Consider the following 12,081-nt stretch of genomic DNA (forward strand, 5'->3'; position numbering starts at 1 on the left):
ACTTACCCGGGGCTTTCTCCATCCCAGCCCTGGTCGGGACGTCCCACGCCGGCCTCCTGGCTCTTCTCCCGGTGGCTGTCCGCATAGCGCGGACAGGCCGGGCCCCCGGGCGACACTGGCGAGTGTCGGGGCTTCTTCTTCCCCATACGTCACGAATGACGTCACACGCTGGCCGCCGCGCATCATGACGGCGGCCGGCGTGACAGCACGGCGCATGCGCGATTAAACCGCACATGCGCCGTGCTGTCACGCCGGCCGCCGTCATGACGCGCGGCGGCCGGCGTGTGACGTCATTCGTGACGTATGGGGAAGAAGAAGCCCCGACACTCGCCAGTGTCGCCCGGGGGCCCGGCCTGTCCGCGCTATGCGGACAGCCGCCGGGAGAAGAGCCAGGAGGCCGGCGTGGGATGTCCCGACCAGGGCTGGGATGGAGAAAGCCCCGGGTAAGTTCAAATTTTATTTTTAATCAGAGCTCGGAGTCCCTTTAAGCAATGCCACCTGCACCTACCCAACGGATATGAGTTAATTGGGCAATTTACATTCTCATGCAAGTAACACAGCATATAGTTCATGGGCATTGAGACAAAGTCTGGGTGGAGTCTCCAGTGGGTGGAGAAAAACAAGAAAGTTAATAGTGAATACATTAAGTACCCACTGGGCCATCTATGCCCCAGGGCCCCATAGCAGCTGCTGTGGCTGCCATGACTATTGCTACGCCCCTGGTCTGACTCTTCATTGCTTCTCGCTGATGAACAAATTTTTTGTGGCTCTGCATGACTTCAGCCCTGTCTGTCTGTTTCGAGATGTTTTTGTAGTGCAAGTCACCCCAGTCTCAGTTTTCCTTCACTGTTTAACTGTAACCTCATAAATTGAGAATAGGAGACTGCAAGGTGGTTCGATATAGTATTCTTCATAGGGGTGTTATATATACAATTGTCATGAACCATCTCTATTGTATAGCTACAAAAGCTACATTTCTATCTTCTGAAGAAGTCATAGCCTGACAGATACAATTTGGTGTAAAGAAATATGAAAGTTTTGGAAGAAGTAAATCAACAAAGGATTTCTGTATACAAGCCTGCATAATTCGTACTCATTAGATGTCATTAGCAGTGTAATTTGTTGTATTACATCAACTGTCATGTGACACGTAACCGTAGAGAGGTATCAACGGAGCAACCTCAAGGGTGACAACTGTATCCTGCAAACACCCAGCTCAGCAACAAGTCTCAGCAGCTGCCTGACCTAATGCAAAACACATCAGTATACCTCTAACAGTTCTGTTCTGTTATCATATTAGTGGGTTTCTGCATAACTTTACTGTAGCAGACATCTCTCAACATGAACAGTAAGGAGACTCTAGGAGATCCTGATTTGGCTATGAGCGTGAAAATGAAGAAGGGTATGTAATGTGACCCCAATGCTGAGCTGTGTGGACTTTGTTATTTTCATTTATAAGACTTAGGTCTTGATTCATTAAAGAAATGAGCAGCAGCGCAGCTTAGTTTGAGCAATGTGAGTAGAAGTACTCAAGGACATGATTAGGCCTTTCAAGTGTCTGGCAGCCTATTGGGCCAATCAAAGAGCGGGGATCACGTCCTAACCAGCTACAGGATGCGATGGGTCTCAGGGCGGGAGTAAAGGAGCAGCCACTAAACAAGAGAGAACGCGTAAGTTACAAGCGCACACTACACAGCCCGTAGCGTACTCTGAGGATTTTTACTCGCGCTGCTCAAGCTTAGTGAATCAAGCTATATGGCCCTTATTTAAATCACTTTTTCTTCTAAGTCTTCCCCTAGGAGTTAATTTTTCTGTTTAAAATAACTTCTGCACTCTGAAATCGAAAAAGTACCAAACAGTTGGTTAAAAAGTATTTGAGTATTTTCTTGCTTGCTGGTAGTTTAAAATAAATTTTATTGATAAGGTGTGAAAATATCACCTAGGACAAAAACTTTTTGAAGAAAAAGTGGATTGAATAATGGCACACAATTCTCTGTTTTCAGTCCATTTTGGGCAAACTTGAACACTAGAGTTGGGCCGAACGGTTCGCCGGCGAACCTGGTTCGCGCGAACCTAGGTGGTTCGCGTGCGGGTACCGCACGCGAACTTTATTGCGGAAAAGTTCGCCCCATTGCGGTTCGCCCCATAATGCACTGAGGGTCAACTTTGACCCTCTACATCACAGTCAGCAGGCCCAGTGTAGCCAATTAGGCTACACTAGCCCCTGGAGCCCCACCCCCCCTTATATAGGCAGGCAGCGGCGGCCGTGGCCACTCGTGTGCCTGCATTAGTTAGAGTAGGGCGAGCTACTGCAGTCTCTCATAGGGAAAGATTAGTTAGCCTTAGCTTGTCCCTGGCTGCATACCTGTTCATTGATCCTGCCACTGCATACCTGTTCATTGATCCTGCCACTGCATACCTGTTCATTGATCCTGCCACTGCATACCTGTTCAGTGATCCTGCCACTGCATACCTGTTCATTGATCCTGCCACTGCATACCTGTTCATTGATCCTGCCACTGCATACCTGTTCATTGATCCTGCCACTGCATACCTGTTCATTGATCCTGCCACTGCATACCTGTTCATTGATCCTGCCACTGCATACCTGTTCATTGATCCTGCCACTGCATACCTGTTCAGTGATCCTGCCACTGCATACCTGTTCATTGATCCTGCCACTGCATACCTGTTCATTGATCCTGCCACTGCATACCTGTTCATTGATCCTGCCACTGCATACCTGTTCAGTGATCCTGCCACTGCATACCTGTTCATTGATCCTGCCACTGCATACCTGTTCATTGATCCTGCCACTGCATACCTGTTCATTGATCCTGCCACTGCATACCTGTTCAGTGATCCTGCCACTGCATACCTGTTCATTGATCCTGCCACTGCATACCTGTTCTGTGAACCCACCACTGCATACCTGTTCTGTTCAGTGGACCCGCCACTGTATACCTGTTTAGTGAACCCGCCACTGCATACCTGTTCTGTTCAGTGGACCCGCCACTGTATACCTGTTCAGTGGACCCGCCACTGCATACCTGTTCTGTTCAGTGAACCCGCCACTGCATACCTGTTCTGTTCAGTGGACCCGCCACTGTATACCTGTTTAGTGAACCCGCCACTGCATACCTGTTCTGTTCAGTGGACCCGCCACTGTATACCTGTTCAGTGGACCCGCCACTGCATACCTGTTCTGTTCAGTGAACCCGCCACTGCATACCTGTTCTGTTCAGTGGAGTTTGGTGTGTCAGTGTGAAGCAGTACCTTAATTACACTCCCTGATTGATGTATACACATGCAAGATGTTTTAAAGCACTTTAGGCCTGTCATTTAGCATTCAATGTGATTTCTGCCCTTAAAACGCTGCTTTGCGTCAAATCCAGATTTTTCCCGGTGACTTTTGGCGTGTATCCCACTCCGCCATGCCCCCCTCCAGGTGTTAGACCCCTTGAAACATCTTTTCCATCACTTTTGTGGCCAGCATAATTTTTTTTTTTTTCAAAGTTCGCATCCCCATTGAAGTCTATTGCGGTTCGCGAACTTTAACGCGAACCGAACCTTCCGCGAAAGTTCGCGAACCCGGTTCGCGAACCTAAAATCGGAGGTTCGGCCCAACTCTATTGAACACATGTATAAAATTTTCCCCCAAAATCAATAAACAATGATTAATATGAAAGCAGTGAGTCAGTGGTAAGCATGACTGGGCACTCTCCTTTTGTACTACATTAAACAGGAGTGAATTATGTGCAGGTTAAAGTTGGTGTTTTTTTTGTTTTGTTTTGTTTTTTATTTATTTTTTTTTATTTTTTTTTTCTGGATAGACTTAATGGACGGATGTCTTTTTTCAACCAAACTAACTATGTAGAGTTGCAAGTTTTTATTTTTTTCATGCAGATATTGGCCTCAATTCACTAAGCTTATCTCCTGTCTTTAATAACTCTTCTAGAGTTGTTACCATGGTGATAAGGCATGTAGTATTCAGGAAACATTTTACCTCAGGCAAACCTAAAGTTAACTCTTCTGTCTTTAAGTTAACTCTCCAATCCTTAAAATAACTCCAGAGTTAAAGACAGGCTGTTAATTAACTGCGTGTGAAAATAACTACAGATGAGGTAAATTAACTACAGATGAGGTAAATTAACTACAGAGGATGTAACGTAAGGAATGAAGAGATAAGATAACTCTCTCACTGTGTGAGGTAAGTTTTCTCTTGCCTTATTATCTCCAGCATGATCTTAGTGAATTGAGGCCATTGGCTGAAAACAGAGAAAAAGTGGAGAGTGTAAAGTGGGCACTAGTTGTGAGGGCTCTGGTAAGTTTTCACTGAGGCAGGCTGTTCCTGATTGGTTTGGGCACCATTGCTAGGATATAAAGCCAATGCAGTCACTCAGTGTTCTTTCGGCAGTAAAGGTCAAGCTGGGTTCTACTTGGATTGTGTGTGCATTATTGAGTTGGAAGCCATGGTCAAAAAGCTGAATGAACAAGTAATACTGAAGATCCACTGACTACATGGAGAAGAGTTTGGTGCTCACCAAACAAGTACTGGCTAAGATCACTGAGAGCGAGGGTGGAGTATATGGAGCAAGATAGAAAGGTTTCTAAACTTTAAACTTATTCTCAATCAATATTGTAGTATGTATATCCCATATGGAAACAAAATGTCTAGGAATAAAAAAAGGCCTCTATGGATGAATAGAAAGGTTAGGGATAAAATGAAGAGGAAAAAAAATGCCTATAAGGTCCTAAAACAGGAGGGGACCGAGGCTGCACTAAGCAATTATAAGGAGTGCAATAAAAATTGTAAAAAAGAAATTAGGCTGGCAAAGATCCAAGCTGAAAATCAAATCGCTAGGGATATCAAATCTAACCCAAAAAAGTTTTACAAGTACATCAACTCTAAAAAAAGAAATGTTGACTGTATAGGACTCCTAAAGGATGAGGGTGGGAACTCAATGGTGGATGACCAAGGTAAGGCAGAGTTATTAAATGCTTTCTTTGCTTCTGTCTTCACAAAGGAAACAGCACTGTTGCAAATTACAGAGGCAGAAGAGTCTCAATCTTCTAACTGTAATATTAAATACTTAACGCAGGAAGAAGTAAAGGCAAGACTAAGTAAATTAAAAATAGACAAGGCACCTGGCCCGGATGGCATGCATCCTCGGGTCCTAAGAGAATTAAGTTTAGTTATAGCTAAGCCCCTTTATCTTATCTTTTGTGACTCTCTTGCAACTGGCAGAGTCCCAGTGGATTGGCGTACAACCCACGTTTTCCCATTATTTAAGAAGGGCAAAAAATCTGATCCAGGAAATTATAGACCTGTAAGCTTGACATCAGTTGTATGCAAACTATTTGAGGGGTTACTAAGAGATACTATACATGACTTCATAGTAGAAAATAATCTTATTTCTCAGCATCAACATGGGTTTACTAAAGACAGGTCCTGTTTGACTAACATGCTCAGCTTTTATGAGGTAGTGAATGCTAATATGGATATTGGGAATGCTGTAGATGTGATATACTTGGACTTTGCAAAGGCCTTCAACACTGTTTCCCACAGAAGTCTGGTGCAAAAGTTGAGGATGCAAGGACTGGGGAAGAGTTTGTGTGCATGGATAGGGAACTGGCTAATGGACAGAAAACAAAGAGTTGTGGTCAATGGATCGTACTCAAAATGGGAGACTGTTAGCAGTGGGGTACCACAGGGGTCTGTACTGGGTCCAGTGCTCTTCAATTTATTTATTAATGACCTACTAGATGCAGTAGTGAGCAATGTTGCTATTTTTGCAGATGATACAAAATTGTGCAGAATCATCAACTCTCAGGAAGATAGTGTCATATTGCAACAGAATCTGGATAGGATGGCTATATGGGCACATACATGGCAGATGAAGTTCAATGTTGACAAATGTAAAGTCATGCATTTTGGTCATACCAATGGTCTAGCACCATACAAAATAAATGGGATACAGTTGGGGACATCAAACTTGGAAAAGGACTTAGGAGTACTCATCGACAACAAGTTAAATAATCGTACTCAATGCCAAGCCGCTGCAGCTAAAGCGAACAAAATTTTGGGATGCATTAAAAGGGAAATAAAAACTCGAGATGCTAGCATAATATTGCCCATGTTTAACTCTCTAGTAAGGCCACATCTGGAATATGGAATTCAGTTCTGGGTACCACATTACAAAAAAGATATTGCAGTTTTAGAGCAGGTGCAGAGACGAGCTACAAAATTGAGAAGGGATGGAAGGTCTCGCTTACCAAGAAAGGTTAGATAAACTGGGTTTATTTAGTCTAGAGAAAAGACGCCTTAGAGGGGATCTAATTAACATGTATAAATACATCAGAGGGCAATATAATAGCTTGGCGGATGAGCTTTTTGTCCCTAGGCCTTCTCAAAGGACTAGAGGACATGATCTGCGCATGGAGGAAAAACGTTTTAGCCATTTATTTAGGAAAGGGTTCTTTACAGTAAGAGTGATTAAGATGTGGAATGCATTGCCACAGGAAGTCGTTATGGCAAACTCTATACCTGCATTTAAAGGGGGCTTAGATGCTTTCCTTGCGTTGAAAGACATCCATGGCTACAATTACTAGGTTATGCCTAATGATGTTGATCCAGGGATTTTATCTGATTGCCATCTGGAGTCAGGAAGGAATTTTTCCCTTTTGGGGCTGATTGGACCATGCCTTGTGGGGTTTTTTCCGCCTTCCTTTGGATCAACAGGGGTATGTGGGGGGCGGGCTGGAGTTGTACTTTGTACTGGTTGAACTCGATGGACGTATGTCTTTTTTCAACCAAAATAACTATGTAACTATGTAACTAGTTTGGTCGCAGTTAAAAGAAGGGGTCAGGGGAAAGAGAGTAAGGTAGGCTAGTCCTGAGTCAGCACACCCTACTCAATATTTCATGATTTCAGAATGTTATATGCTAATTCTGGGTTAGTGAAGCTGCTGGAGGATATATCTACTACCAACTATGGACTAACTGCTACATTGAGAACAGGCATAGGAAAGCTACTAAGGCCAGACAGGTGCTGGTGATAGAGGACTCCTTATCAGGTGAGCAAAAAGACTACGTATGTCAAACAGTATGTTGTCTTCTGTCAAGGCAGGAACTGTCTTGCTACAACAATAGTTGGTACCAATGACACAGTGAAAGGTAGAAGCTCAAAAGTAATTATAATTAATTAGGGGGTGCCAGGCAATGTCATGTGCTTCTCCTGAATGTCAACAGGAGCTTAGAAAGTTAAATAAATGGCTGAAAAGTTGGTGTAGGAAAAAAAGGTTTGGGGTTCTTGAGAACTAGGTAGGCATTTCAGACTGCCTCACACTCTACATCAGCACCTATTTGGGGTGGGTGGAGGTACCCATGGGGAGAGGATGGATAAAAGGTTGTAGGGGATTTTAATCTAGGGCCTGGGAAAGGAAGGGAGTATAGAGAGAACATGGAGACAAGGCAGGGTAGATATACAATGAGAGTTTGGAATTATAAGAGCACAAGAGATGAAGATGGGACTAGCACGGAGAGGTAATTAAGCATCACATATTTCCAGCGTGATGGAAGATTTGATCAGCCTATAATACCATTTTTACGCGCTAGCGGTGTATTGGATAGCACTCTTGCCTCGCTGTTCTGGTTCCCTGGTACTCCACAATCCGCATGATGTTTGAATGTTTTCCCCGTATCTGTGTGGGTTTCCTCTGAGAACTCGGGTTTCCTCCCACTACCAAAACATAGAGATTAGGTAATTGGCTTGGCCCTGGACTATGATGGACATATAACTATGGTAGGGATTAGATTGTGAGCTCCTCTGAGGAACAGTTAGTGACAACAGTATACATGTGCTTTATATATACATGTGCTTCCTCCAACGACCTTCGCCTCACTACCCCACGCATTTCACACTCCCATGCCCGCCTGCAGGATTTCTCAAGAGCTACCATCACCCTCTGGAATGCCCTTCCACCACCCATCAGACTTGCTCCCTCTTTCAACACATTCAAGCAAGCCCTCAAAACCCACCTCTTTATGATGGCCTACCCACCTCCTACCACACAGTAACTCTCTAAGGAATATTTAACAGCCCCACCTAGTGTTTCCACCCCTCCCTTTAGATTGTAAGCCTCTGGCAGGGTCCTCTACTCCCTAGTGTAATCTACAGGATCATGTGCTCCTGTCCTATGACAGCCTGTACTTGCATTACTGGGCCTACCTAACCAGCCCATATTGCATGATCATGTATTTTGTACAATTTGCATGTACAACTTTGTTCTATGTGTATAAACCTATGTATGTCATCCTTGTATCATTGTATATATTTATTGTCCAGCGCTGCGTAATATGTTGGCGCTTTATAAATACAATAAATAATAATAATAATAATATAAGAGCTGCAGAAGATGTTGGTGCTATCTACTTAATAATAATAATAATATTTCTCTACCCATACACATACAGCTCATTATTAAGGTAGACACACATAATACAATACAATCATCCAATTTATGGCAATTCAATAAAACGATCGGAGCGAATTGCACAGAAACATGTAAAGCTTTTTTATTTGTTCGAAAAATCTAATCAAATTTCCCAATTTTTTTTTTTTATGACAAAATATCAGGAGTGGTGGATTTTTCTACTCTTGAATAGTTTGAATAGTATTGGGTGGATTGTGATGTATAGACCTAAGCAATTTTCTCATGGTTTTCAATATTTTTTTTTCTTATTTGGGGGAAAATGTAACACTTCTGTGAGATAAATTGATCAGTGTTGTAACTGTTATAATCAATCAGAAAAATGTATTTTAATTCTTGAATTGAAAAGAAATTAAAAAAATTGTATTGTGTATGGCCACCTTTTGAGAGATTAGGCATATGATGCCTATACATGGTACAATTCCTTCATTTTTTTATTAGAGAATTTCATTAGATTATTCCGTTAGATCGAATATAAACATTTTTCCAACATGTCCGATCAGATTTTTATTGAAAAAAATGGATAATCATTCAATTTTCTTGATAAAAAAAACAACGATTCTTTTAGATTCAATTGTTTTGGTAAAATTAACTGGAAAATGGAATGTTTTTATTGTACCGTGTATGGGCACCATTAGGTAGACCTCTTTGGAGACACCATGCGTGTTGAACAGATTGTAGGGCATTTAAGTGCCACCACAATGATGAGGGACTTGTTCTGGAACTGTTATTTGTCTTTCAGAATTGCAGCCAGTGTGTTTTATTATGTGTTTTTACACAGGCTACTGTAAAATCAATGCTAATAGAAGCTTTATGGTGTACACTACAGTAAACAGATTGAAATATATTCACATCTGGTCATTTACAAGCCTTGTTTAATTATATAAACTCAGTAGTGGAAGCCCCAAACCTAACAGAATAGATATTTAAAGTAAATTTCCCTTATAACTATTTTTATGTAGAAGTCATAAAATCCAACAATAAAATCACTGTGGCTGCAGATTTGATGAATGATTCTCTGCAGTGGTACAGAGTACAGATGAGATGAGAGATGTTAATAACACCCTTATAACTTCAGTTCCTAAAACATAGTGCTTACGGGTAATATTTGACTCTTCTCTCTCCTTTATTCCTCACATTCACTCCCTAACCAGCTCCTGTCATCTCCAACTCAAAAATATATCTCGCATCCGACCTTTTCTCACTCAGAAAGAACACTACTAAAAAGTTAATATATGCTCTTATACTATCTTGTCTGGACTGTTGTAACATACTACTTTGTGGACTACAAGCTAATAGACTGGCACCACTCCAATCTTTTCTGAACTCAGCTGCTTGCCTCATTCGAACTTTTCTTCTTCTCGTTCTTTCTCTGCTGCTCCTCTCTGTTAAGCTCTTCATGGGCTGCCAATTAACCAGGGAACCAATTCAAACTTTTAACGCTAACTTACAAAGCTCTCCACAATCTCTCTCCTGTGTACATCTCCTCACTAGTTTTCAGATATCAACCCAACTGCGATCTCAGATCTGCACATGACCTTCTATTATCCTTCTACAAGATTTTGCACGTGCTTCACCTCTCCTCTGGAATCCACTGCCACAACACATCCTTCACTCCCCACCCTTTAATATATTTAAATGTGCCCTCAAAACTTAATTTTTCCGTCAAGCATACGCTCTACCTGAGGCCAGTTCACCTGTTGACCTCTGGCCAAGCTGTACTTCCTACCAGATAACCTAAAACACACTGCCTCTAGGTACGAATATTATATACTACCCCACCTCTTGTTTCCCCCCTATTCCTTTAGACTGTAAGCTCGCAAGGGCAGGGCTCTCTCACCCTTTTGTGTTTTGGATTTTGTTACACATTTATTCATATTAATGATGTCACTGTTATAATAACCAAGTCTGTATTTTGTACTGATTCTGTATTTTGTACACTGGTGTATACCATTGTCTGCATCATTTTGTACCCTATGTTTGTTTCTTACTTTGTACAGAGCCACAGAAGCTATTGGTGCTTTATAATTCAATAATAGTTATAATATTGAGAGGTATTGGTAGAGATGTGACATCAGTGGTACAGCACATATTTCAAAGAGTGTGTCACACATTTACTACAGCCGAGTAGTTGGACACATAAGGCTGCAGTCACATGGGCTTGTTTTGACCCCCTGTCAGTCGCAAATGCCATTTTCTGCATTCTGTGTAGCTGAGCATTAACTGATATTTCCCCAAGCTTGGCAGCAACTGATTTGAGCCCCTTTTATACTAAACTATACAGAAAAGTGAGAAGGGGTGATAACCAGACCTCCAGGGTGCACAATTACACCTTTACAGTGGCTTTGCTAATGTGACCCTGGAATGTTCCTGTTTCAGGATTGCTCCTATTCAAACCTATTAGTACAGATGAGCTCAGTGAGTGCCCATAGAACATTGTAATATCTGTTTTCCCTTATGATGTTGCATGTATATAAGCTGTCTGTACCACCAGCTTGCAAACTAACAGGATATAAGTCCGACGAAGGCTGCAAGGCCGAAAGCTTGTTTATTTTTATTCATTTTCAGTTAGCCAATAAATGGTATCATCCTGATTTAAAACTTCTTGTTTGTATAGAATAGGTTTCAACCACATAGTCAAACAACTGACAGCCACAACACCTGGGTGAACCTGAGCTGGGTAACCTAAAAGGCAACCAAGCAGATGCCTGAAGGACCTGGGTGCCATCAAGCAGCAGCAACAGCCATACTATCCCGGGAAAAACAACAACACATATATAAGTAGATAAATACTTGTTCTACTTGCATAACATATGCATTGTACTGTCCACGTTTTGATTTCAGTGAATTGTATATAGTTTATAAAGAGAAAATTGTTCCTGGCATCCTCCATTTTTATTCCCTCTTACTCTTACTGATGTCATTTCCTCCTTTGCTTTTTTTTTTCTCTTATAAAGTCTCGGCCGGACACACACACACACACACACACACACACACACACACACACACACACACACACACACACACACACACACACACACACATCACACACACACACACACACACACACACACACACACACACACACACACACACACAGTCACACACACACCCACACACAGACGCACATGGACGGACACACACACACACACACACACACACACACAGTCACACACACACCCACACACAGACGCACATGGACGGACACACACACTCAAGGTCAAACTTTTAGAATAACCCATTTTTTTATTTTTAACTGAGATTTAAGCTGTTTGGGAAATCTCAAATCTGGAATTAGTTTTATTTTGTTACAGGGACATAAGCATTGGTTTTCTGTGATGTAATCTGTGAGCAGTAACGGTCTTCCCTAGTAACAGCCTTTCTCTTCCCCCAGTAGACAGCTCTGCCCATCTCAGGGGAGAGTGTGTGTTTACCAAAGCTTTCCTATCACTTGTGTGTACTGTACGACAAGGCACAGCGACAAACACTGATAATGTACAAAACACAACTACTTATAATAATAATCAGCTCATCCGAAAATACGATCACATTAATCATAACAGGTAATATAATTTTTTAACAAAAATT

At 42.1% G+C, this 12,081-nt stretch overlaps 1 protein-coding gene across 3 annotated transcripts in view; it reads left to right on the top strand.

Annotated features, from left to right (window-relative positions):
- The window catches only part of PLEKHB2 (pleckstrin homology domain containing B2), a 65,777-nt gene that overhangs the window by 35,190 nt on the left and 18,506 nt on the right, over window positions 1–12,081 (top strand). The window contains exon 1 of one of the 3 annotated variants that reach the window (XM_068280716.1): window positions 1,162–1,402. The exons of the other annotated variants lie outside the window; for them this stretch is intronic. Coding sequence (XP_068136817.1) covers window positions 1,342–1,402 — 61 coding nt within the window. The 5' untranslated portion in view covers window positions 1,162–1,341. Of the gene's footprint in view, window positions 1–1,161; window positions 1,403–12,081 lie in introns of those variants that run through there. 3 annotated transcript variants of the gene reach the window in all.

This window comes from Hyperolius riggenbachi, chromosome 4 (assembly GCF_040937935.1).
Source record: "Hyperolius riggenbachi isolate aHypRig1 chromosome 4, aHypRig1.pri, whole genome shotgun sequence".
In the NCBI taxonomy this organism is placed as follows: Eukaryota; Metazoa; Chordata; class Amphibia; order Anura; family Hyperoliidae; genus Hyperolius; species Hyperolius riggenbachi.